The 26,453-nt window shown below is 46.0% G+C and overlaps 1 protein-coding gene across 5 annotated transcripts in view; it reads left to right on the forward strand.

The window, feature by feature from the left end:
• Nucleotides 1-21,859, forward strand: part of LIMS1 (LIM zinc finger domain containing 1) — a gene marked incomplete at both ends in the record, with an annotated part of 98,401 nt that extends 76,542 nt beyond the window's left edge. For 2 of the 5 annotated variants that reach the window (XM_079721177.1, XM_079721175.1), the window contains 9 exons: nucleotides 7,136-7,295; nucleotides 14,051-14,117; nucleotides 14,769-14,889; nucleotides 15,248-15,397; nucleotides 16,661-16,811; nucleotides 17,248-17,340; nucleotides 18,142-18,190; nucleotides 19,290-19,365; nucleotides 21,745-21,859. In XM_079721177.1, coding sequence (XP_079577303.1) covers nucleotides 7,136-7,295; nucleotides 14,051-14,117; nucleotides 14,769-14,889; nucleotides 15,248-15,397; nucleotides 16,661-16,811; nucleotides 17,248-17,340; nucleotides 18,142-18,190; nucleotides 19,290-19,365; nucleotides 21,745-21,859 — 982 coding nt within the window. Of the gene's footprint in view, nucleotides 1-3,890; nucleotides 3,968-7,135; nucleotides 7,296-14,050; nucleotides 14,118-14,768; nucleotides 14,890-15,247; nucleotides 15,398-16,660; nucleotides 16,812-17,247; nucleotides 17,341-18,141; nucleotides 18,191-19,289; nucleotides 19,366-19,545; nucleotides 19,694-21,744 lie in introns of those variants that run through there. The other 3 variants (XM_079721176.1, XM_079721174.1, XM_079721178.1) reach the window with 2 other exon arrangements.
• Nucleotides 21,860-26,453: the final 4,594 nt, after the last annotated feature.

The raw sequence follows: 26,453 nt of genomic DNA on the forward strand, positions 1-26,453 counted from the left end.
TGCGCCCTCGTCAGCACAGTTCCAGCTGGAAGGAGAGGAAACCGGGAAAAAAGAGGGTCTCCTCCTGCTTCACCTTCACACAGTGTTCCCGAAACAGCAGAGCTTCAAGAGCGGAGGGACTCTTTACTAAGTTTGCAGCACAGTCTGAGAAGAAGGACCTTGTGGAGGGTGTGGAACAGTTAGTAGCTGGTGGGGAGGAGGGTTGGGACGTGTTTCCTGTCCAGGCACAGGCTCTGGCGGCTCTGTCCGTGGAGAGATTGGCGAGCCTGGCTGCATTCAGGGCGCCAGGGAAACAAAACACACAACAGACCAGATTTGCCCTAATCGCAACCTCAACTCTCTGCCTTGGTGATCAAGAATCAAGTCATTCTTTAGTGAGCGCTTTAGTTCATCAAAGGCACAGTTGAGATTCGTAGGACAAACACAAAGTAAATAGTATGACACCTTACTGTTCATTCTATACATCTCTGTAGCGTTTGAATTTTTTCCCCAAATAACATGTATTACTCTTTTTCCCTTCTGTCAGTACGATTGTGTGGTGGAGTGACATTTCTGACTTCCTTTTTGTACTTATCTGCATATATGTGAACTTAATACATGTGCATAATAAAATCGGGACTGCACACCTATTAGAACAGCTAAAATAAATAAAGATAACACCAAATGCTGGCGAGGGTGTGGAGGAATTGAATCTCTCATGCTTTGCTGGTGGCATGTACAATGGTACAGCCACTCTAGAAAACAGCTTGGCAGCTTCTCAAAAAACTAAACGTACCCTTCTCATACAACTCAGCAATCTCGCCCTGGAACATTTATCCCAGAGAAATTAAACCTTATATTCACCCAGAAACTTACCCACAGCTGGATTCAGAACAGCCCCAAACCGGAAGCTACTGAAGTGTCCTCCAGTGGGTGATGGTTAAACAAGCTGTGTGGTGTGTGCACACCACAGAATACTACTCAGCAGTGAAAAGAACAGGCAATCCACATATGTGGCAACTTGGTGGGTCTCACAGGCATTTGCTGAATGGAAAAGGCCAGCCTCAGACGGTCACAGGCTGCGTGATTCCCTCTACGCAGCTGTCTTAGTCGGCTCGGGCTGCTGTAACAAAAATGCCATAGCTGCATGGCTTAAGGAAGGGTTTGTTTCTCAAGGTTCTGGGGCCTGGGAAACTCAAGATCAAGGCTCCAGCGGATCCTGTCTGCTGAGGGCCCACGTCCTGGCTGGTGGGCGGCTGTCTCTAGCTGTCTTCTCGCCTGGGTGTCTCGGACCCCATCCTGGGGGATTAACGCCCCTCCCTCATGACCTCATTCGACCCTGCTGACACCCCACAGGGCCATCTCCAGATCCCGTTGCCTTGGGATTAGGCTGTCAGTATGAATTCTGGGGACACAGAGATTCAGTCCACAGCAAAAACATTCTCTAACTTACAGTTATGTGGATGGAAAACAGACTAGTGTGTTGCTGGAGGGTGGGTGTGACCATCAGAGGGCACGTGAGAGAGGTCTTTGTGGGGATGGAAAAGCCCCAGGTCTGGATGGAGGTGGCGGTTACACGAATCTACAAGGCGTGACAAGGTGACACAGACCTGTACACACATCGCGCTGGCATCAGAGTCCTGGTTTGGATTGTACGTAAGATGTAGTCATTGGGAAGCTGTGTGAAGGGTACAAAGGTCTTCTCTGTACAATCTTTGTAACTTCCTGTGACTATAATTATGTCAAAATAAAAAGTTTAAAGTGTGATTGCAGGTCCTTCACATTATCTTTAATTCCTTGCTGGATGAGAGACTTCATTGCGTCGTGTGTTCAGGAACCATCAGCTTCTCCGCAGTCCTGCTTTCCTGTCTCGTAGAGATGGGACTAGTCGTTGTGGAGGGAATGAGATAATTGGTTACGTTTTTAGATGTGCCAACAGCAACTGATTTTCATGGTTTTCCAGACCAGGTAGATGGATGATTAGCCCCTTTCACTCACCAACAAGTACCTGTCACGCATCTTTGTGTCTGCGTGTGTCTGTGTGTCAGTGTGTGTCTGCGTGTCTATGTGTGTCTGTGTGTCAGTGTGTCTGTGTGTCAATGTGTGTCTGAGTGTGTGTCAGTGTGTGTCTGAGTGTGTGTCTCTCCACACCAGCCGTCTCCTTCCCTCTCTATTCCACATGGTCACTGTAAACAAACATTTTTTAACCATGAGGCTGTTTCTTTCCTGTTTAACGATGGCGAACCTCTTGCTCCATCCCCTGCAGGCTCTGGGCCGGGGCCATTCTGACCTGTACCCTGAGATCCTTAGGGTTCAGAGTGGGGAGAGCATGTCTCATTTTCTGCCTCCTGCCCCATTTGTTATGCACTCCCCAGCCTTTCTAGATAACCTGTCTTGCTCCCCAGTAATTACGTGGAACCGTTTTCCCACAGAGTTAGCATCTCATCTCTGGGATCAGACCACCTGGGTTTAAATCTCGACTCCACCACCTACTTACTGGTTATCCAGCCTCTTTGTGCCCCGGTTTCCCCACCTGTACCTCCTGGGAACACGGCAGTGAGCACCTAGGAACGCCGTTTACAGTTCTGGCCGTCATGCTGCGGACGTCTCAGACGTGTTTTGTCTGTTGGCTGATGATTTCATGGCCCTTCTGTCTCGTGTGATCTGCTCTGTCACATGTGACCTGCTCTGTCGTGTGACCTGCTCTGTCAGTCAGTGTGCCTTTCACCTGCTCCCTAGGTTTTCTTTTTTTCTTTTTGCTTGATTAGAGCACTAAATTTTTTTTTTGAAAAAAACCCACTAAATATAATTTCAGCATCTTATATAACCATGTAGGTTTAAATTTTTTTTAATTTTTAAAAAATTATTTTATTTTCTTGATGTTTTAAAATTGAAGTATAGTTGTACAATATTGTTTAAGTTACAGGTGTACAATATAGTGAGTCACCATTTTTAAAGGTTATACTCCATTTATAGTTATTAGAAGACATTGGCTGTATTCCCTGTGCTGTGCAGTATAGCCTTGTAGCTTATTTGTTTTATACGTAGTAGTCTGTGTCTCTTAACCCCCTGCCCCTGCCTCCCCCTCCCCGCTTCCCTCTCCCCACTGGAAACCACTGGTCTGTTCTCTGCATCTGTGAGTCTGCTTCCTTTTTGTTGTGTTCACTAGTCTGTTGTATTTGTTAGATTCCCACCTGTTCCCCTTGGTCTGGTGGGAGGCACAGGGGTGCCGGGAGGTCGGTTTGGAGAGACTGGGCCCCTCTCACTGCCCCGGGGCACCGTGTCCTCATCACTTCACTGCTGACCCTGGTGCACTGGAGCCTACAGTGGTGTGCAAGGAGCACAGCGAGCCTGCAGCGCAGCATCCTTTATCCTTTATCTTTTATCCGTGATAAAGACCCAGAAGGACTGGCTGCCTTGGTTACAGGCTCAGCTGGGGCCAAACGGAAGGAGTTGTAACTGGACGCCGGCTCTTCCCCTGCTGAGCCTGGGACTGAGCTGTCACTGCGCCAGAGTCACGGAGCAGGGTTCATGCCTGCACCCCCTGCACAGCTGTTCCATCCCCCCTGAGGGCGGCCGGGCTGCGCACAGCTGGTCGCGTATGTGCCGGGAAAGTTCCTGGAGCTTCCAGACCCTAAGCGAATCCACACCGTCTCGGGCACAACTGCCTTGCCCGGAGCTCTTAATGTGAAGGGGCCGGTGCGACCCTGGAGCCGCTGAAGTGTGGGAGCGGAGAGGGGAGTGACCGGGACGCCGCCTGGGTGTTGTGCCTCCGTCCAGACCCCTCCAGTCCCCCGTTCTGCTCCGTGATGGCACTCCCGGGCCCGGGCCCCGCTGCCATCCCGGAGGGCGAGGAGGTCCCCCCAGCGGCCTGTAACGGGGAACACCGGGCGCCCTGCGGCCAGGATGAGAGGGCCGTGTCCAGGCTGCAGCGCAGGCACAGCGACGTCAGGGTCTACAAGGAGTTTTGTGACTTCTACATCAAATTGTGAGTGCCGCTCCCAGCCCTCTCCTGGGGCTCGAGTTCCCTGCCTTGGGCTTTGACATCACCCCACCTTCAGTGGGGCCTCCCGGGGTGGAGGGGGCGTCCAGGACGAAATGCAGGAAAGGAGGAGGAGAGCTCTGTTTAATACTTGGTAAATACTTGGTAAACTGTCAAGACGCTTTTAGGGTTTACATTTCTGCACTTTAATGCTCGAGGTTTTGTTTCGCATGCTTTGATAAACGAGGCACTTGAACAAGGGAAAGCTCGAGGTCGGCAGGTTTTCTGTGTGCAGCTGATGTGTGGAAGCAGGTCGGCCAAAGCAATTCTGACCCGACAGTTACGAAGGCTTTTCTGTTCCCCGAGGTGTACGTTTCCCGACGTGGAAATCCTTTTCTGAAAAATTAGCCTATTGATTATAACTAACCAAGTGACAGCTCTATCATCCCTGACTTTTAATAAGTAGCTTCTATCATTGTGTTAACTGTGACAGTCACTGTGGAAAGAATGTGTGTGTCAGTTTCCCATCCAGGGGATGTTGGCCATCGGGGACACTGTGCCTGCAGGGTCGGGGATGTATGGGAATTCTCTGTATCTTCCACTCAGTTTTGCTGTAAACCTAAAACAGCTCTAAATACAGCCTATTAAAAACAAACAAACAAACAAACAAACAAAAAACAGTGCCAGAGGGTCGGAGACAAGAGAGGAAGGGAAATAATGTAAACAGTTGAGTAGGTGGGTGAGACTATTGGTTGGTTGGTTGTTTTCCTGGAAGTCTCCTGTAATGTTCTGTTTCTTTTCTTTTCCTGCTTGTTATTAAGATGAGTACTTCTTCAAAAATACATATTACTTTATCTCTAAAACTACTTTATTTTTCCTGTGTGTGGGGAAAACTTGTTTGTATAATGTGTCTATCTGTTTTCTAACTATTTGAGTATTTGAACTTGAATGTAAACGGTCTATAGTGTAATGAGTATAAATAGGTCAATGATAAACATTTTGATCTTGGGACCCGTTTACATTCTTAAAACAATATTGAGGTCTCCAAAGAGCTTTTGTTTTATCAGCATTTACTGTATTAGAAAATAAAACTGAGAAAAAATTTAAGTATTTATTGGTTCATTTAAAACAACAATAAGCTTATCACACATTAATAATATTAATACATATTAATATTAATTAAGTTTTTATAAAAAATGTTTCCAAAATGAGAAAACTTGGGGGGAAGAGTGGCATTGTATTACGTTTTTGCAAATCTCATTAACGTCTGTCTTGATAAAACTGTTTCACCTGCATTCATCCTGCTGCAATATGTTGTTTCACATGAAATTTATAAAGAAAATGTGGCCTCCCACAGAGATGTGGGAAAAGAGAGGACATTTCCACCCCGAGAGGGTCACTGATCTAGGAAATCATGAGTCAGGATGTTCCAGGATTTCTTCTTTTGTAGCTCTCTTGGGGTTCTACTAAAATCATTGAGAATTTGGTGACTCTTTTGAGAAAGTTTTAAAGTAATAATAATGCTTCGTATTTGAGTAGCATCTTCTGGTTTCCAAAGTGGTTTTATATACTTTTTCTTATTTCATCCTCAGAATGGTCCTAGGCCCATGGGGGCAGCTGTGGGCTGAGCACACTTTGTCGAGGGACGCCTGTGGATGCTGGCCCCCCCTTTGGAGAAGGGGGGGCAACAAGCCTTTCCAGAGTTTTGATAAAACTACCGCCGTTCATCTGGCTTATGGCAAAGCCAGGTGACGAAGGGAGTTGATGGGTTTTTCTCCCTGATCCACAGTAATTTTGCAGTGACAAAGTAGAAAATTCAATTTGGTATGAGACTCAGGTCAGGTTTGCCACAAGCAGTGAGACTGCCTCCCTTCCTTCCTTTTCTGGTGGCGTTTTAATTGAGTTTTGCTTGGTGTGGGGTTGTGAACATGGCACTTCTGGTGGAGTGTGAATACCACAGGGCAGGATACTGCTGGGTGAGAGCTTTGGGGGAGGAGGGCGGGGTTGTCTTCCGCTGGGGTAGGCGGGGGTGAAGCATGCGCCGTGCCAACCTTGCTAAGGAAGCAGCGAGATGTAGGCTGTGATGGGACGGGGCAGCCCGTCTGCCTGCGGGATGGACCCCCGCCCACCTGCCGCTTGGGGGGCTGGGAAGGTTCGGAGGACGTCGGCGATGACTTCCCCAGGTGGGCTGACTGGGTGTCTGGGTGGACAGAAGCTGCCCCGGGGCCGGCCACAGAGCAGAGCGTGTGCTCTGAGTGGGGTCTGGATATCTGAAAATAAACTTGCAAACCACGAAGCTGGCTGGGCCAGTGCCTGCTCTGCCTGGGGACCTTCCCACCTGGAGGCCGTTCCTTTATGTGAGATTCAGAGTAAGCAGTGGTCTGGTCACGGGCTTGATTGGATGCTTTTCCTCCAGGCTGCACAGGGTTGGGTGGGATGTGGGCCTTTACTGCAAGCACCTGCGTGTGCTGGGGTTCAGGGGGACCCCGGCCCGGACTCACCAGCCGGGGTCTCGTAGAGGGTCCTCTCACGTCCTCTCGAGCATTTGACGTGACACCATCATCTGGTTGTGACTCGTGGGCGGGGGACCTGGATTCTGGGCCTGTGTCTCCCGTGAGCTGGACAGCTTTGCAAGGTTGGGCTCGTTCGTCTCTGAACCTGCACTTCACCATCTGTAAAATGATCTTCAGAGTGGAAAATTCTGTGCTTTTAAGACACGTTTTGTAATATTAGTGTTCAACATTTGTCTTCCCAATTGGATTATAGGGCTGAGGCGTCTGGCGGGTTGTAGAACTACTGAAGCTGCTTTCGGCAGCCCTCACAGCAGTTGCGAGGGGGCCTGTGTCTGGCCGGGCCTTCAGCGTGTCCGGACCCACGTGAGGGGGACTTAGTGAGGCCGCTTGTCAGGCTGTCAGCTCAGCCCTTGAGGCGGCTCTCGGTGCCCCCTGCATCCCTGCCTCCTGGAAGGCGGTGTGGGTGCGCTCGTGGGCATTTGGCAGGGGATGCAGGAATGTCCGTGAACCAGAGGGTCTGCACCCCGGACGCTGGGTGGGGTTGAGACCTTGGGTCGCAAGCCGGAAACGGGCTTTATGGACAAGATATGATTGTTGTGGCCTCAGACTGAGCTCCCGGGAAGGGCCGCCGTCCTTGACCTGTGTTCCTTGTGTGTTGCAGCAACATGGCCAACGCCCTGGCCAACGCCAGCTGTGAGCGCTGCCGGGGAGGCTTCGCGCCCGCCGAGAAGATCGTCAACAGCAACGGCGAGCTGTACCACGAGCAGTGCTTCGTGTGCGCCCAGTGCTTCCAGCAGTTCCCCGAGGGCCTCTTCTACGAGGTGTGTGCGGGGTGGGGGGGGCAGCTACAGGCGGTGCCCGAGGGCGGGGGTGGCCCTGGGCAGTGACGCTGGCGGGTCCCTGGGGCTCGCCCACCGGCCCTGCAGGTGCCCCCCGCCCCGCCCCAGCACGGCCCGCTTCCTCTTGCCCCACGACTCCCAGCACCTGTGTCCTAAAGGGGCTCTTGTTTGGGGGGGAAGGGGGCACCCGCTCCGTATCCAGCTCTTCTCTGTGTCTCCTCTTCTTCCCCAACACTTGTTCTCCCTGATCCTGTGGTGTCACCACGTGGCCCGCGCTCGCTTGTGTTCATTCCGACCAGTCCTGGAACCCCCTTCTCACGTCTGCTTTCGGGGGGCTGGTCTAGGGGTGACCCCGAGCTGTGAGCGAGGACGACAGAGTGTGTGTGCGTGCGCGCGTGTGTGATCACCTCCTTACGCATTTGCATGTGTCTCTCTATGTGATGATACGTATACGTAGAGTTATGTGATATCCAGAGATGGCCACTGTTTGATTTCTCCTTCTCCTTCTACCAAGCAGATTTTAAACTTTTTCTGTTTTACAGGCCATTCCTGAGGAAGGAACGGTGGTTTTTAAAGGTCATTAGTAAGTCAATTGTTGGCCAACTCGACAGCATTTTCCCATAGAAACAGTGCCCCTGGGAGGGAGGCTCCCGGCCAGCCCGCGGCACAGCGTGTCGGGACACAGCTCAGGGAACACCATGTTATTCACTCAAACGCATTTTTCCAGCTCCTGCTGTGTCCCAGAAACACACGTTCCCTACGACAGAAACCCGTGCAATTGGAACGAGAATCTCTCTTTCCGTGAAGGGCGATGGCTTTCGGGCTGGGAACGGCAGGGGACAGTTTGGGGGGCTGAGTGGAAGAGGGGACCCAGTGACCCACAGCCGGAGGGTGGGGCTGCCCTGGGTGCCGAGGAGGGTGAGGGGAGCAGGGGGAGAGGGGGTGGGGTGGGGGCTGAGGTCGCATGAGGCTCTCTGGCGCCTAAGCCGGAGCAGGGCGGTCAGACCCAGAGCACATGTACGGGGCTCCAGGGAGCCTGCCCCCAAGCAGAATTGGTCTCCACACCCTGGAAAGCCTTTTCTTCCTTGAGGCCCAGAGAGGCTGAAATGCTCTTGCTGACAGCAGATTAGTGACATAAATGGGATTAGAACCTAGTTTGGTCCTCTACTATCCGATATGGTGTTCTTTCCCTGACATACTCTTTTCAAATCTAAGATCTTTTTATTGAAACGAGTAATTATGACAAAGGGCTTAGGAGAGAGATTCCAGGGGAGCAACAGAGAAGAAAGGCAGGCTCTGTTTCCCAAACATTTTTCTTATTCCCATGGCCCGCTGTTCCCTCTCTGTCGCTTTCTCTTTCCCATGCTGGGCGTCTGCCGGCCACATTGGGCAGCAGCACCGGGTGATGAGCGTGACGCAGGCGGCACGCGCAGTGCCCGTCGGTTAGCCAGCCCCGGACGCGCTCCAAGCAGCGTCCCCGTCCTCTCACTGCTGGCCCTCTGTGCTGGATGGCGCTTTGCTGTGGGGCGTTCCGTGTGTCGTAGGGTGTTAGAAACGTCCCTAGTCTCTCCCCTCACATACCCACTTGTGACAACCGGAGGTACCTACACACATTGCTGGCTTTCCCCTGGGGAGCACAGCCACCCTCAGCCGAGGACTGCTGCACTAACACCTCTTCCCATAGGTAATAAACTTCCCTGTGCTGGCAGCAGGTTGGCTCTAAATGGCTCATTCCCCAGGCCGTGTACGCAGAGCCCCGCACAGAACAAGACCTCCTTGTGGTCTGTCTCTAAGAATCCGACTGCGGTCAGAGTGCATTCTTGTGCCATAAAATGTACTTAGAAAGTGTTTCTAGAAAGAACTCACTTAAGAAAGACCCTAAAGAAAGCATACACCTTCTTGTGTAAATTGGCACAGGGAGATAAGTACAGGCAGACCTCGGATAGTGTGGGTTTAGGTGCAGACCACCCAAGAAAGGGAGTATTGCAATAAAGCGAGTCGCACGAATTTTTTGGTTTCCCAGAACATAGGAAAGTTATATTTATACTATATGTAGTCTGTTAAGTTGCAGTAGCATAATGGCTAAAAAACAACATACACACCTTAATCAAAAATAATGCTGTTGGGGCTTCCCTGGTGGCGCAGTGGTTAAGAATCTGCCTGCCAATGCAGGGGACACAGGTTCGAGCCCTGGTCCGGGAAGATCCCACATGCCGCGGAGCAACTAAGCCCGTGCGTCACAACTACTGAGCCTGCGCTCTAGAGCCCGCGAGCCAAAACTACTGAGCCCAGGTGCCTAGAGCCCATGCTCTGCAACAAGAGAAGCCACCGCAATGAGAAGCCCGCACACTGCAACAAAGAGTAGCCCCCACTCACCGCAACAAGAGAAAGCCCACACGCAGCAACGAGGACCCAACGCAGCCAAATATATAAAATAAATTTGTAAAAAAAAAAAAAAAAAAAAAATGCTGTTGGAAAAATGGCGCCGACAGGCTCTCGGGAAGCAGGGTTGCCACAAACCTTCAGTGTGTAGAAAACACGCTATCTGCGAAGTGCAATTAAATGAGATGTGCTTGTACACATCCTTGGGCAGCTCGTCACTCAGCTGTAACGAAAATATCGTCGTCATTCACCAGAAGCCAAGACACACTTTCTGTGTAGTAACTAGAACCAGCTCCCCAAACTGAAATTCAGTTTTCTCTTTTCAAAGATTCTACTTCTACATGTTAATTTTAAATAACTTTTAATTACTAATGGTTATGAAAGTTATCCATCTTTTTTTTAATATAAATTTATTTATTTATTTTGGCTGCGTTGGGTCTTTGTTGCTGCACACGGGCTTTCTCTAGTTGCGGCGAGCAGGGGCTACTCTTTGTTGCAGTGCGCGGGCTTCTCATTGCGGTGGCTTCTCTTGTTGCGGAGCACGGGCTCTAGGCGCGTGGGCTTCAGTACTTGTGGCTCGAGGGCTCTAGAGCGCAGCCTCAGTAGTTGTGGCACACGGGCTTAGTTGCTCCGCGGCATGTGGGATCTTCCTGGACCAGGGCTTGAACCTGTGTCCCCTGCATTGGCAGGCGGATTCTTAACCACTGCGCCACCAGGCAAGTCCCCGAAAGTTATCCATCTTTTAACTTTATCCATATCGGAAGACAGTGATCAAATAAGAATAAAACACTGCGTGTGATTCGTGATCCTTACTTTGGTGTTGCGGTTAAATCTCGAGAGGGAAGCCTGTCTTCGTGGGCTGTCAGTGTTGCCCATCATTCTCCAATAACGTGGAGAAGTGTTTGTAAAATGGCCAAGTCATAGGCGGTTGATTAAATGCCATTTCCAGGGGGAAACACCCATTTGGCCCCCAGGCCCTGACACTGTGTGTGGCCATGACACCACTTCCTAAATCTCATTTTGTGACATCAGGATTTCCTCCAAAGGGATTATCTTAATTTTTCCCCAAAGGAAATGGTTTGTGAAATAAAGTGGAACCAACAGTTCCAGAGTGACGTGATTCCAGAAAAGTTACCGACAGGATGGAGCGGGGGAGGCCAGGCAGCCTGCCCAGCTCCGCTCAGGACACCTCACCTTTCTCTCTCCTTAGTGTGAATTCCCCCAATGTGACCCTCACCCCCCCATCACAAATGCATAACAGGAAAGTCCAATTTGTGGTGAGTGATTTAGTGGGAAGACTTTACAAAGAGGTTACTTCCCTCGTTTCCTCTAATAAGGAAGGAATCATGATTCCTCAGGAAGCTGGACCCTGGGGGCAAGGCTGGTGGGCAGGAAACCTGGGAAGACTTCTCACATCTGCATGTGGCTGGAGGTGAGACCATCAGCACAGTTTCAAATTCTGAGCTTTCTTTAAAGCGGCAGCATTCTTCTTTTCCCCCAAAGAGAGTCTTCACGGAACTCCAAACCAAACTTAGAACCATTAAAAGCAGGGCTTTTCTTGGCCAGGGTCCCCTCCCCATCCTGGCGGGTCCCAGGCTTTGGCATTTTGTTAAACGCTGCGAATTTGGAGCATTAATTTTTCTTATTCTACAAACTTGTTCTATGATAAACCAGTTCTGGGTTGTACCTAGAAAGACAGTATTCATGGAAGTTTGATTCTTCCAACTTGATGCGTTCTGACTTTTCTTCATTTCACACCCTAGAGTTTTACTTTGGATCAGCCTCCGGCCTTTCTCCTGCGGTCAGAAATCGAGCCAGAGTATGTCTGATCATTTCTACATGCTTAGAAAAGAGGCAGCTCGTTCTAGCAAAAGAAGCTCTCCCTTTTCAGAAGTCTTCATTTGGGGGAGCACACCCCAGGCATGCAGGAGGGTTGCCATAGGGATGGCTTCAAGGGCCCATTTCTGGACCCTCAGATTCCGGTCTCAGGGACTGTTCATCCTAAAATCGATTTGCCTGATGATATTTTTGTATTCCCGATAGCGCTTAGTCCTCGCCCTTGACGAAAGGAAGGGATGTGAAATCCTACTCTGACAAATTGCTCTAGGACCCCAATCAGAAGAGATTTTTGGGGGTCCCTAAACCCACAGGGCTACCCACCTTTCCCGGCCTTATGTATTCTCTTGCTAAGGATGCAGCCCAGCTGAGGAACCGTTGTATTGGGTGTTCTGTATGCAGAAAGATGGCAGGTTTGGGAATGTGGGAAGTCGTTGTGACAACTGTCTTTTAGGACTTTGCCCTAATTTCAAAAGGACTCATCGTTTTAAGGCAGAGAGAGGTGTGCAGAGAGCCTGCGGAAGGGCGGGCGTGGTGGGAGCCGAGCAGAGCAGGCGTGACGCTCACGGGGCCCCGAGCAGGTCACGGTCCAGCTGGGCTGCGTCCACGGCAGGCAGGGTCCTTAAGCCCCACCGTGTCCTGCCCGCCTGAATCACAGCTTTGAAGACTTACTCCAACCACAACCAGCCCTAAGCTTTTCAGTCTTCTACTAACAGATACAGCATATATGCCAACTGCTGGCCTCCTGTTGCTTTGTTTTTTTAAGCAATATGTGTCTTTCTCTTTTCATTAAATGCAGTCATTGCTGATCATTTCTTTTATTTTTCTCCTTACACTTGATTTTAATGGGTCTCAAAAGTCTGACAGATCTTTGATCGAGTTATTTCCATAGAAAATTCTGATTTTCTGATAAACTGATAAATCAAAACTGCCACTCGCGCGTGCACACAAGCCACAAAACACTATCCTTCTGAAGCGTTTACGACGACTTGTTACCATTACCCAGCCTTTCACTAGTAAACTTAAGTGTCAAATTGAGACAGTTTGAGTCTCCTTCCTCCACTGAACAAGACGGGGTGGCAGATAAAAAGTCGATCATTTCTATGTACAGTTATTTCTGCATTTTTATATTATGTTTGTTTAAAAAATTACTGCTAAAAGCTCAATATCAGATTTCTATGAATGTACACAATATACACTCAGTAAAGGAACATATCTCACTTATAAATAACTTCTGCTTTGGGCTACACGTTACAATGCACTGTGACGGAATATTGAGTAATAGTGTATTGAGTTAATATCTTCTGTTTGTAACTTTAAAAAATAGACTCATTAAATGTATCAGAGCTCATTCATTTGAGTTTAAAAAAGAAGTAAGAGTTTTTCTGGCACAAGATAAATGTGCTTTGCCCGGAATGCCAGTTAAGCTGTAGGGGATATGGTCAATAAATTGAATGAGCTAAATCTGCAGCTAATTTCCATAATTGAGGAGATTGAGTTGACAACTGGAACGTCATTAAGCATGGATTTTGATAATCAAACAATATGTGATTTTGACAAATAACTTGTAAGGAGCTCAGAGATTCAAAGGGACGCATTATATAATTCCCACGACTTATTTACGTGAAAAGGGTACAAGCAGCCCCCAAAATAGAAAATAAATCTAGAATTAATGTTGAACCCTGAGTCTTCCAGTGGTCAGTCATCTTTATCCATGGAAGCATGAAATAATGGTGAGGGTAAAGAGTGGCCCTGCTCATCTCATTAGGGTTTGCTTCTCATGTAAATAATTAAATAGTGAATAAAATGTAACATTTGTAACATACTTATGTTTTCATCATTTGTATACCAATAATCATTGTAATGATAACTTAATCCAGAAGAAAAAGAATGTTAACCTTTAGGGCCTATGGATTTGGAAAGTAAAACAAATTTTAAAGTTTCACAATACATTTTAATTGCAGAGAAATACGGTAGGATGATCAGTTAAAGACCTTGGTGGAAAAAGTATTGTAGCATAAAACTTTTGGGGGGAAATGAAAGGAAAACAGGTCAAGGAGAGAAATGAAGGATAAATTTTCCACCTGTAGGAAAAGAATATTTTTTAAAACGGGTTTTGGCCCCATTTAAAAATGTTTATATTTTTTAAAAAAATATGCTAACATATTTACTGTTCGTAAGTACGTATTCTCAATGTGGGGGGAGGTTTGTACGTCTGTGCACATTTTCCGGGGGGGTGTCTGTGGCTCTTGTCTGAACCCTCCAGGTGGAGCCAGTGTGGAGGAGCTCACCCTTCTCTGGGGGCAGAGGATCAGTTCTGGCCTCAGCGGGTCTTTCCTGTGCCCATGCTAGGTGCTGGGAAGGTACCAAAGTGTATCTGCCTTTACGTATCTCAGGAGGGTTACAGATTCTGGGCAGAGCTCTAGTCCAGAAACCTCTTTCCTACAGTCTCCGCAGAAAAATTCCATTCATCCCGGGATTGCTTCCTATTTACAAGTCGCTGGTACTTTCTGTTTCAGTTTGAAGGAAGGAAGTACTGTGAACATGACTTTCAGATGCTCTTTGCACCCTGCTGTCACCAGTGTGGTAAGTTTCACTGCCCAGTGCATGTGAAAAGTAAGTTTCCTTCAGAACGACCTCATAGCACGTGCTCGTAGGAACAAAAGCGTGCAGGCGCGGTGCTTTGTCAGCCCTCTTCCCGTCAGTAATGTTAGTGACGCTTCTCAGGGCCTGTAGGGTGAAGGTAAGCCCAGGACTCACCGGACTTCTGTTCGATGCCCCGTAGGATTCCTTTCTTCCCTCTCAGTGCAGCCCGGGCGGCCTCAGCGGGAACCTTGAGACGTGCAGGGGTGGCCTGCGTGTCACACAGCAGGAGAGACTGGGGACACCGAGTAGCATGCTGACAAGGTTGAATGAAGGAAGCAATTAAGTATGTGGTACAAGAAAACATGCGGTGGATTTCTGTTTTCCGTGTCTATGACCAGAAAAAACCAAAAAGACCTTAGGGAGAGAGAGAGCCCGGTACCTCCTCTGGAAAAGCAGATTCAGAGATGTGATAGACAGCCTGAAAGCGTGGCAGCTACAGAACCCAAAACAAGGACTCAGATGACACGGAAGCACTTTTCTAACGTAGCGCTTTGTGCGGGAGCCGCACACGTGGGGAAAGGGGCAGGTGTTTTGCCAGCGGCGGCTGAAGGCGGCGAAGCCGCGCTGCAGCCCGTGCGCTCCTCTCTGCAGGGGAATTCATCATCGGCCGAGTGATCAAGGCCATGAACAACAGCTGGCACCCCGAGTGTTTCCGCTGTGACCTCTGCCAGGGGGTCCTGGCAGACATCGGGTTTGTCAAGAGCGCCGGGAGGTAGGAGCAGGGCACCCTGTCACCTGTCGGGCACGGGTGGGCAGTGGCGCTCCGCGGTAGCGCGTGCTCCCTGGGGCCTCGGACACGGAGGTGGGGTGTGGGGCCCGGCGTCTGCGGGAGAGGCTACCGCAGGGAGTTTCTCAGCCATCAGTCTGGTCCTCTGGGAGGGATAAATAACTTTCCGTGTGAAAAGTCGGGGCTCGGTTCTGCTCTTTTAAGCCCAGCGGTGATGTTTAAAGAAATGGTTTCTTTAATTTCTTTTCATAGATATGGGAATCTTTTTTCTTTTTTAATTATTAGGAAGAACCTTAGATTTTAAATTTAAGTTTCTAAAACAGTTTTGGCTCTGTCTGTTTAGACATCTGTGTCGCCCCTGCCATAACCGAGAGAAAGCCCGAGGCCTCGGGAAATACATCTGCCAGAAGTGTCATGCCATCATTGACGAGCAGCCTCTGATATTCAAGAACGACCCCTACCATCCAGACCACTTCAACTGTGCCAACTGCGGGTATTGCAGTGTCTTCCTTCTCGTTGTACACATAGAGGGAACCAGTGATCACACTGATCTAGAGTCTTTCTGTTACTCTGGCACCCAAATCGGTTTCCTTCAACTTTTAATCTGGAAAACGTTAAACCTGTAGAAGAGTCAGGAGACTAACACATAGAGAACTGCCATACCCTTCGTTCAGTTTCACCAGGCAACATGTTGCCACATTTGTGTGTGTGCGTGTACACATGAATGTATACACATACCTTTAAATAGTCAGCTCATATGAAAATATCCCTAATGATTCCCACAACTGTTTTTCATCACTGTGTTCTTCCGATACAGGATCCCCCCCACAAACAAAAAACTTAAAAAGGTCTTATCTTCGTACGTGCATAACAGGGTGTGACAATTAGAGTGTTATCTTAAATTACATTTGTTACTTTTGCTGTATTTACACCTAAAGGGAGTTTTTTTTTTTCCCCTCAAAAGCTCATGATAAATTGTTAGGCTATGAGCTTCGGAATCTGCCATCTAATATAAGAACTTAATGGAAAAGATACTTTACTGTAGTCAGCATGACCATCAGTGCTAAGTTTATGGTAGGGAGTGGAGAGCTGAGGTGAAGGCTGACAAACAGCTTCTTTCGGGAGTTCAGTTTCTACCTTATCTCGTTCTCTTGCCTGTCCTCCCTCGGTTCATTTTTCATGAGCACTTCTAAAGAATCTTTTAAAACCGATGAAATTCATCTTGATTTGGGGCCATCTCTGTTTATTGACTCAGGAGGCTGACAATAGTAGTGAACTTAAGCATTTGGAAGAGGAACAGTCTGAGCATTTCGTCTGTGTATTTTCTATTAACCTAAAACTACTCTTAGCAGCTTGCTAGTGAGTGTCAGTAAGTAGAACTAGTCTCCAAACTCCTCGGTTATTTTGGGAAGATAATATCGGCGGGTCTGTCCTCACGACTGGGATCCCCCTCCCCAGCTTTTTAAGGAAGATGAGGGACTCTAAAGTGACAGCAGACAGGGGACGGTAACTGTGGCCGGCGTGGTGGTGTGTGTCCGGCTTATCAACAGTGAATGATGTTGATGTTTGGATACGAATCTGAAGCCTGTTCAAGCCTCTTGCTCAGACTACTATGACCACCTCCAAGGGGGAGAAAAGCAGCTACAGGGGTTGTTGTGGGTTCTCTTCGGAAACCTTCTCGGAGGCACATGGGCCGCACCGGTTGCCTGCCTTCCTTGCGGTGGTGCTGCTCAGCTGGTCCCTTTCTCGTGGGCAGGAAGGAGCTGACCGCCGACGCCCGGGAGCTGAAGGGGGAGCTGTACTGCTTGCCGTGCCACGACAAGATGGGGGTCCCCATCTGTGGCGCCTGCCGCCGGCCCATCGAAGGGCGTGTGGTGAATGCCATGGGCAAGCAGTGGCACGTGGAGGTGAGTTCCCTGCGGAGGGGTGACCGGGTCCCTTGCACGCCCGAGGCTCAGGTGCGCTGGCGAGGCTGGGAGATGCTGAGGGGTGAATGTGGACCTCGTGGAAGACGAAGAACATAGACTCTGCACGGCTCTGTGACCTCCAAGTGACGAGGCGAGCAGTGCTCTTGGTTCCTAGATCCTTGAGGCAGGAGGTGTCCTGGTCCAGCCCAGAGATGTGTCCCCACGTTCACCTCTGTTCTCACTCTGTGCTGTCGCGTCTACGCCTCCGGATGCCTGGACGAAGGCTGGATGCACTACAGGGTCACCTGTGGCCCAAATGACATAAGCACCCCAGGCTGTCATGGATCTCCTCTGAGCTACTTCAGCTTTGGGGTTTTGCTTCACTGTGTAAATAAAACACAGCAACCCAAGTATGACCTAACGCAATTTCTTTCAGCATTTTGTTTGTGCCAAGTGTGAGAAACCGTTTCTCGGACATCGCCATTATGAGAGGAAGGGCCTGGCGTACTGTGAAACCCACTACAACCAGGTAGTGACGGGGCTCGTGGAATACTACACACACATGTATGAGCTTGAGCTTCTCAATGCTTAAGTACAAGGAGAGCTCTGGGAAAATGTACGTTGGGCTATAGCGATTGCTTTTTAACATTTTATTTGGAAAATCATTTCAGGCTCGCAGAAAGGTTGTAAAATAAAAATATACAAAGAAAATACCTACCTGTCTTACTCAGGTTTACTACCTGCTTCAGCATGTGTGTGTCCTGCCCTATCTATGAAGATGACACTTACGTGAATGCACGTTTCCTTATATACAAATTTATGTACACATATAAACACATGCGTGTTTTTTCAGAAGCATTTGATGATGAGTTCCCCATGGTCCTTTACCCCTAAGTACTTCAGTGTACATTTCCCAAGAATACGGGAATCTCTTCTGTAACCATGGTTATCTGTACTGATTACTTCAATCTGTCCATTCCAGTGCTGTCACTTGACCCAATAAAGTCCTTCTGGCCTTTTTCCACTCCAGTACCAGACCCAGTGTAGGGTTTTCATGCTCCTTTAGCTTCCTGAAATCCAGAACATTTCCAGAGCCTTTGTTTGTTTTTGATCATGATGAAGAATAAATTCTTTTCATTGTAGGAAGTAAAAACTAGTCAGTGAACTTTTACTGATTCTCTCTCTAGTAATGGCAAATTCTGGGTTTAGGTAGCCAGCTGTGTGTTTTTAAGTTGTACAAAGAACTGAAATTATTTATATGAAGTGTTTGGTGTTCTGATACTTAGTTGTAACACATCTTTACTTTTTTTTTTTTTCTTTTCATTTTCAGCTATTTGGTGATGTTTGTTTCCACTGCAACCGTGTTATAGAAGGTGATGGTAAGTACCTGCAGGGATTTTAACCTGTAGGGCACCGTTTTGACACAAAAACCCTTGGGTCACGTGAAGATTGAAAAAGGTTGTTTGGAATGTGATCGTTATCAGTTACTTTTCCTCTTTCTTTGCATATTTCCCAAGTATTCTCTAGCAGGGAGATGCTAACTCCTAAGAGGTGGGCTTGTTGCTCGTTCATGGTGATGCTCTAAGCCAGTGCCTTAGGGGTCCGGTCGTTACCATAGGAGCGGCTGACCCCAAGGCCTCTTCTCCGTGCAGTCCCTCCTTCTGGAAGCTGCAGGGCATGTTTCTTGGGAGCACTTAGGAAGGGTCCCCTGCACCCTGGCAGTCATATCTAGGTGTTTCCAGGGCCCGCCCCCTCGTCCCTGATTGATGTGGACAGGAAGGAAGCAGCTGTGTTTGCCAACAGGCGCAGCAAGTTCTGCCAGAAGCTTCCTGGCGAAGTCGCAAACATTCCTGCTTCAGCCTCTGAGCAGAGAGCCTAACTCGGCAAATGCTTTCTGAAACACTGCCCGTGTGCCCTTCACGAAGGGGTGGGTTCAGGAAAGTGATCTCTAGCGCCTTTGGGAATAAATCTTACCCCCGCCCACGGGAGGCAGCTGCCAGGGGAGGGAAGCTCTTGCCTTAGTGTTGGCTTGGAAGACAGGCTCCTGCAGGCCAGTGAGTCAGTGTCTGGACTTCGTTTTAATTACCTGCTGTGCTAGGAAAGCTGGGCCGCACCGTCACAGCTTGGCAGTTGGGGCGGGGCTGGGGGGTGTGGGCGTGAAGACCTGGTACCTGCCGGTTCGGATGCCTCACGGGAGAAGAAAACATGAACCACCAACACGGGTTGAAAAGGCAATGGTGATCTTCCCTAAGGGGAAGCCTACAGTCGTGGGAGACAAATGCAGAGCTGGGGTTGTGTGTTCTGACAACGGGATGAGATAAATTAATGAATAACGTCGACTGGTCCTGTGAGCGTCAGTTAATGGCACTGAGATTTTTAGTGCTGTGTGTGGCTCTTTGGTGAGAAAAGCCCTTGAGGAGGGCACCCACCCCGGGAAGGGTGGGTGCGGCGAGTGACGGTCCCCCTCCTGTCCCCTAGTGGTCTCCGCCCTCAACAAGGCCTGGTGCGTGCACTGCTTTGCCTGTTCCACCTGCAGCGCCAAGTTAACGCTCAAGTAAGTCTGCCCTCGGCTCCCGCGAGCCCTGCGACGAACGCTTGGGGGACGTTGTTAACAGAGTTTAAAAAGAATGATCTGATGCCTTATTTCTTCTTTCTGTTCAGGCCTTCTAAGAGCAAAGCTTCTTCCTTTAATTGTTCCCTGTTTTCTCCTGTTCCTTCTCTGTCCTGCGCAAAGGGATAAGTTTGTTGAAATTGATCTAAAACCAGTCTGCAAACACTGTTACGAGAAAATGCCAGAAGAATTTAAGAGGCGACTTGCCAAACGGGAGAGAGAAGCAAAGGATAAGGACAAGCAGAAAAAGAAAAAGCCAGTCTGTTTGTAAACTTTTCTATCCCTGTGTCATCATTTTCACTGCTTTCTCCTTTGGTTAGTCCTTTAGAATATGTTTTCATTCTGTTTTTTGTCTTTTGCTTTTTTCGTTACTTTCGGGCATGTATCTGTAGCCACGAGAGATTGAAATAGAAGCATTTGTCCCATGTAGAGCTGGTCCTTTTGCCTAATTATTAAAGTTACACACCTTGAGAAGGGTTCACACTTAACACTGGCTTGTACTTCACTTTTGTCTCTGAACCTGTAGACTCTCTCAGCTCGTTTTTTAAATCACAATATGGTATAGATTTCTTTTTTCTTTTTCCAGTGGATTCAAAGGGAAGAATTCTAATCTCCTAATAGATACTGGAAAAGTTTCAAAGTATTCTTGTCTGATAATTGCAGCTTTTAAAATCCTGGTTTTGGGTTTCTTTGCCTAAAATAATATAATTTGATCAATTCCAGTGTTGCATGTTCTAAGTTCTATATTAAACTGAATCCTCTCAGCATGTTTCCTGTCTAAGCAGAGACCTTCTAAGGTACATAATAAGATACGGCATCTCTGGTGTGTGTATATGTGCTTTCATTCACTGCCCACATGCTGCTGGTTATGAACTCATTTTCTTGATGTTTTCAAACTCAGTTGTATTCCTGATTTTTATGGGAAATATTTCAATCTTCTGAATTCTCTTGAATTGCTAGCATGATTGTCCCAGTTCCTTCATAGTACCATTGTGTTCTGAGCTCTAAAATTTTTTTATTGTTTAAAGTGAAAGAGGAATTAAAATTCAGATATAAGATTAAAACAACATAAGGTTTGTTTAGCATTATCTCTGGGAGCAGGGATAATTTATTTCTTTCATCAAAAACATGGTGGTTTTAATAGCTTTTGTTCTAAGAAGACTTTGGGAGAACTTTTAACTCAATGGTACTATTTAAATCAAATTGCCAGTTGAGATGTAACATCATTTGAATAACTGTCAGCATTAGGATCTCTGAAAAACAGTAGAAAATAATTCCCATGTGGTGCTTTAAAAGATTTTTCCCTTTAAATGTGTGGTCAGGAATTAACTTTGTCATTAATGTTGTTCTTTAAAATTATATCAGCAGATATAATAATTTGTCACAGCTGACAGTGTATCACTGGACCTGTCCCACAAATGCTTCCTAAACGTAATTTCACAGAAAATGAGCAAGTTGTAAAATTCTGCATTTGCTCCATTCACAATTAAGGACCCATGATTTCAACGGTGATAAGCCCTCATAACTGTCAGCTGGAGATGTATCACCCATAGCTAGGAGGCCATCTCAACACCTGTCCACAATTGTTTTACAAGTGAATTGAGAGTGTGTATTGCCCTGGCTTTTAAAAAAGAGTTGAGTTCTCCGTATATACGCCGTTCACAGATGTGACCACAGACCACAGGTCACAGATGTGACCACCTAGTCCACTTGTGCTCTTGAAAAGTGATTTAAAGCTTTCTGTCAGACAGCCAACCAAAATAACCTATATATTATGTTAGATTTTTTTCAAGATGCTTCTTCTTGTTGTTGTGGGGATGGGAGGCCAGGAAAGATGAAACCTCACAGCTACATGATATAAAATACTAATAAGTAAGATGATTTTGCCTTCAGTAAAGAGAGGATCGTTCAAATTACAGAAATATAGTTCTTTGCTTTGAATGACTGTTCTTTAAAAGTGCTCTCATGGTACTTTAAAATGTGATTGACTTTAATTATCTGAATTTTATTTACATTATATTCCCTATATACTTAGCACAGACTAAAATGGATCGATAATATCCATTCTGTATTAGATAGATGTACAAGATCAATTTACAAGGGCAACTTCCTTCAAATGATATTGTGAATTTTTTATGTTTACCATAATGATTAGAATTGAGATTAGAATTATAGTTTTTTGCTAATACGAATATAGATGTAATATGCATAGTGTCTTCATTTACTTCAGTAAAGTTACTGCACATTATTTGTCTGTCTATATACAAATGTTGACTACATTTCCACTAATTTCTTTTTCATTATTATTGTTGTTATCTTTAGGAATAAGTTTGTGGAGTTTGACATGAAGCCAGTCTGTAAGAAGTGCTATGAGAAATTCCCGTTGGAGCTGAAAAAAAGACTTAAGAAGCTAGCTGAGACCTTAGGAAGGAAATAACTTCATTTTATTTTTTCTCTTCTATGCAAAGATAAGAGATTACAACATTGGTTGACCTGATACACCCTTACTTAAAGCTGTATCGCAAAATAGTTGAGAGTGAAGAGGACCTATTGAATGGTTTTCTTCATCTCCTTTTTCTCATTAAAAAAAGTTTGTGTAATCATATTTAAAACATGGATGAGATCAAAATTTGCCTTTGTTAGTAACCCTTATCAATTTGAAATGTCAACTATACTTAATAGCAAAAGAAACATGGTTAAATGTTAAATTTTAATTGAGGTCCAAAAAGTTAAGTATAACTTTTAAAAATGAAAGTAAGGAGTCAGCTTTTACATGACTCAGATAAAAAATATAAACACTATTTTACTTTGTATTCAAAAGCAAATTAATTGCAACTGCAGTTTGGGGGAGGATATAAGAAAGAAAAACAACCAACCAAGAAAAACAGACCTTACAGAATCTTAGTACATTTATCAAACTAGTGGCTGTGAAATGAATATACACATTACTAAGATAAGAAGCAAGTACATTCAGAAGTACGTGATTTGGGGGTTTTTGCTGTTAGGGTTATAAATGCCGTAATGACTGTGCTTAGTTTTATATTTTGTTCTCCTTGTGAACTTCTTCATACAGTTACTTATCATAGTAGTTATAGTTAGCTGATAGTATTCCTTTTTAAATTTTGTACAAAAAAATTTATACTAGGTATTTGAAAATACAGTATACTTTATAATATTGGGGAAATGAAGTATTTTTTAATGTATTACATCAATTATGCTTCTAAGGTTAAGGTCAAAGATGTAGTCTTAGAATAGGACATGAAATTAAATGTTATGTAGTTTGGAATGTATCACTTTAAAAAAAAGTGAATGTATATGTATTGCTCATATTGCCTTTATAACCAGCTAATATCTGTGCTTTATACATAAATGAACTTGCCTTGCCTTAGAAAAATACATACATTAATCAGGAATTCTAGCTGTTTCACACCTTACAAACTAAAAGCAAGTGCACTGACTGAGATTTGTAAACTCAAATTCATTTACCACAGCTATGATTATATGTTAAACTTTTTTTCACTTTTTGGGGAAACACATTGAAATTAATTTCTGTAATCTTACTAGAAGAGAAGGATGTTGATGTGTGTTTCAAATTTTTCATTACAAATCTCATAATTAGATTTTATTTACTATAAGTAGGAGGCATAAATGACACTTTTAAATTGGAAGAGGAATGTTTAAGTATCAATTTTAGGTCAAAAGTAGTGAATTACTTTACTTTGTAAAAAGTTTTATCCTGAAGTTTCTGGACCAGTCTTTCCTGATAAACCTGTATGCAAAGCAAATTTTGTGAACATTTTTTAAATGTTGCTGCTGCTATGTTATCATGTAAAAGAAAATTGCCAAGATGGACTTAGGGGAAAATTATTGGTTTTTCCAAAAATTGCTGAAATACTGTTTTACCATTAAAAAAAAAAAAATCTCAGGATGCTACCAGTCTGCCATTAAAATATTTGTATGCATGTATTTTTTAAACATTTGTGCATGCACTTTACAGAGTAAGCTGTATTTCAGTTAATTTATAACCAATTGCTTTATTTTTTAGTGTTCTTTTAGAGTTCAAAGAATTATCAGTGATTGAAGATAATCAATATATAGTTTAAGACTGTGCTTAGAAGTCTGAAACTGTCTTTGCATTTGACAGCAAGAATCAGAATCCCTTCAGCGTGCCTTTGTCAGCTAATATATGACCAGCAACAAAAATCTTCAAAGTATTTATTAAATACTATACTGTGGATACAGGCAGAATAGTGCAGGGTTTTCAGTCTGGGGTCTCGATGCTCAATTCCTAAATGCTCTCACACCAGAAATTTGGAGCAGAAGGCGCCCATTTGCCTGTGTTTCTGATCACTGGGAAGAGGCATGGGCTGAACTGCTGCTCGGTTCGCGTCTCTCCTGTAGCAGAGGTCCCACCGCTCACCCCTCTCATAAAATACGAGTTCGTATTTCCTGCAAGTCAGCCTCATTAAACCTCCAGGGCTGTGGGGTGTTTTATCCAGACACATACCTTCTCTGCTGTAGGGGACACAGAGCCCTCACTCGTGGGGAGAGGAAGAGCTGAACAGTTGTCAGTGGACGAGAGGACGGACTTGCTTACTTTACGGTGTTTTGCACGGCTTCCTCTGGCCCGAGAGAAACTCCGGCTAGTGAGCAAATCTTGGCTTAAAATCCTACAAGGCAGTTTGAAATAATTCACTGTTTACCACTTCTAGGTGGTCTTTTTCTTACCAAGCCTAAGATAATTGGGAAAACGTTTGGGTACAAGTCAAACGTTCTTTGGATCATGTTCAAAGCCTTATTAACATTGTAACTGATGGTAGATCATTTTGCCTCACTTATTTGCCAAAATAGCAATTTCTAAATTAAGGAAATTTAGAGGTCGGCTTACAGCATTGTTATTGTATTTCATTTTAGATTGTAAGCTCAATGGCAGGGACACTATGTCAATAATTGTGTTTTTACATAGCAACCAGTGCAGTATACCCTTGGTGCTTAATAAATGTTCATACTTGTTAAAAATAACTGTTGTGTTTTGCTTAACTTGAATGGCTTTGAGACATGGAACCATGAGAATATAGGACTAGTGCTTAAGAAAACTGTTTTGGAAACAACCTAAGTGTCCATCGACGGATGAATGAATGAAAAACTGTGGTCTATATATCAATGGAATATCATTCAGCTAGACATAAGCCAGGAATCTTGCCATTTATGACAACATGGATAGGACACTATGCTAAGTGAAATAAGTCAGAGAAAGACAAATACTGTATGATCTCACTTATATGTGGAATCATTAAAAAAAAACCCAATAATCATAAAGCAAAAATCATAAAAAAAAAAAAAAACAAGAACAGATAGGTGGTTGTCAGAGGCGGGGTGGGAGGGTGGAGGTGGGCAAAATGGGTGAAGAGGGTCAAGAGATACAAACTTCCAGTTATAAAATAAACAATTCATAGGGATATCATGTACAGCATGGTGACTATAGTTATTAATACTGAGTTGCACGTTTGAAAGTTGCTAAAAGAATAGATCTTAAAAGTTCTCATCATAAGAAAAAAATGTTAAAACTGCATGGTGGGGACTTCCCTGGTGGCGCAGTGGTTAAGAATCCACCTGCCAATGCAGGGGACACCGGTTCGAGCCCTGGTCCGGGAAGATCCCACATGCCACGGAGCAACTAAGCCCGTGCGCCACAGCTACTGAGCCTGCACTCTGGAGCCCGTGAGCCACAACTACTGAGGCCGCGTGCTGCAACTACGGAAGCCCGCACACCTAGAGTCTGCAACAAGAGAAGCCACCGCAATGAGAGGCCCGCTCGCCGCAACTAGAGAAAACCTGCGCACAGCAACGAAGACCCAATGCAGCCAAAAATAAATTAAATTAATTAATTTAAAAAAAATTCCAGGGGAAAAAAACTGCATGGTGATGGATGTTAACTAGACATTGTGATCATTTTGCAATGTGTACAAATATGGAATCATTATATTGTACACCTGAAACTAACTTGATGTTATAGGTCAGTTACACTTCAATTTTAAAAAGAGTTCTACATTTTTTTTTAAAGCCATTTTAAACTTTTACTTGTATGTAGTTTTTTTCTGGAAAACAGTTTAAGTGGTACTATATCTAAAACCATGTAAAAATGTCAAACAGCCTCTGTGCATTCACAGGGCAGCTACCTTGTAGGTAACACGGTGTTACTTAATCCTGACAATCATCCAGGGCTGTGAAGTCAAGGAGGCCCTTTGAGTTTGCACGGCAAGACGTAGCGTGTCCAGAACCTGAACACAGGTGGTTCCTGTGCTTCCGAGCTTGTGCACATTTCTACCCTGTTACTTGGTGGATGTCTGTGTGTGTGAAAAATTCAAGTCTTCTTGAGTATATCACGGAAACATTCATGTATACGAATAAAAGCAAATGGGCTGATTGCTGTATATAAGGCAAATCTTAGAACCATGTAGGCTGGTGGTGGAGTCTTCCCACGGTTCACTGTGAATTCTGACCTGCTTCAGTTCTTTATCTTCACACCCTTCAGCTGCCCCGTGCTCTTGGGGCTCCATCGTGCCCGGGCTCCTCCTCCCCTCCTCAAATGTCCGACCTGAGTCCTGCACGCCTTGTCCTCCCCTGGGCAGGTGCAGGCCTTGGCTTCCTCCTGGCCAAGAAAGAGAGATGGGCGATTACAGCACAGCATGGGAGGAAGCATAAGGTTTTGCAAGATCACACGGGCAGCACCCCGCAGGTGGCGGGGGAGGGTCTCCTGGAGCTGGATCTTGAAAGGAGAATAAATACCCACTAGCCCGGCCTGGGAGCAGGGGCCCTGGCCCTCTTCCAGTTCCCATTTCCTCCATTTTCCCACTGCCCTTAGTGGCATCACCATCTCTCCAGGCTCCCAGGCTAAGGTCGAGTTGCCTTCTGTTCTCCCCTCCCCCACCCCTCCCATCCCCACAGCTAAGGACTCCAAAGTCCAGCCCTTCAGCTGCAGAAGGTCCCAGAGCCCTTCTTCCTCCCACCTGACGCCCTGGCTGGCTCCA

Source organism: Hyperoodon ampullatus (assembly GCF_949752795.1).
Source record: "Hyperoodon ampullatus genome assembly, chromosome: 15".
NCBI classification, from domain to species: Eukaryota; Metazoa; Chordata; class Mammalia; order Artiodactyla; family Ziphiidae; genus Hyperoodon; species Hyperoodon ampullatus.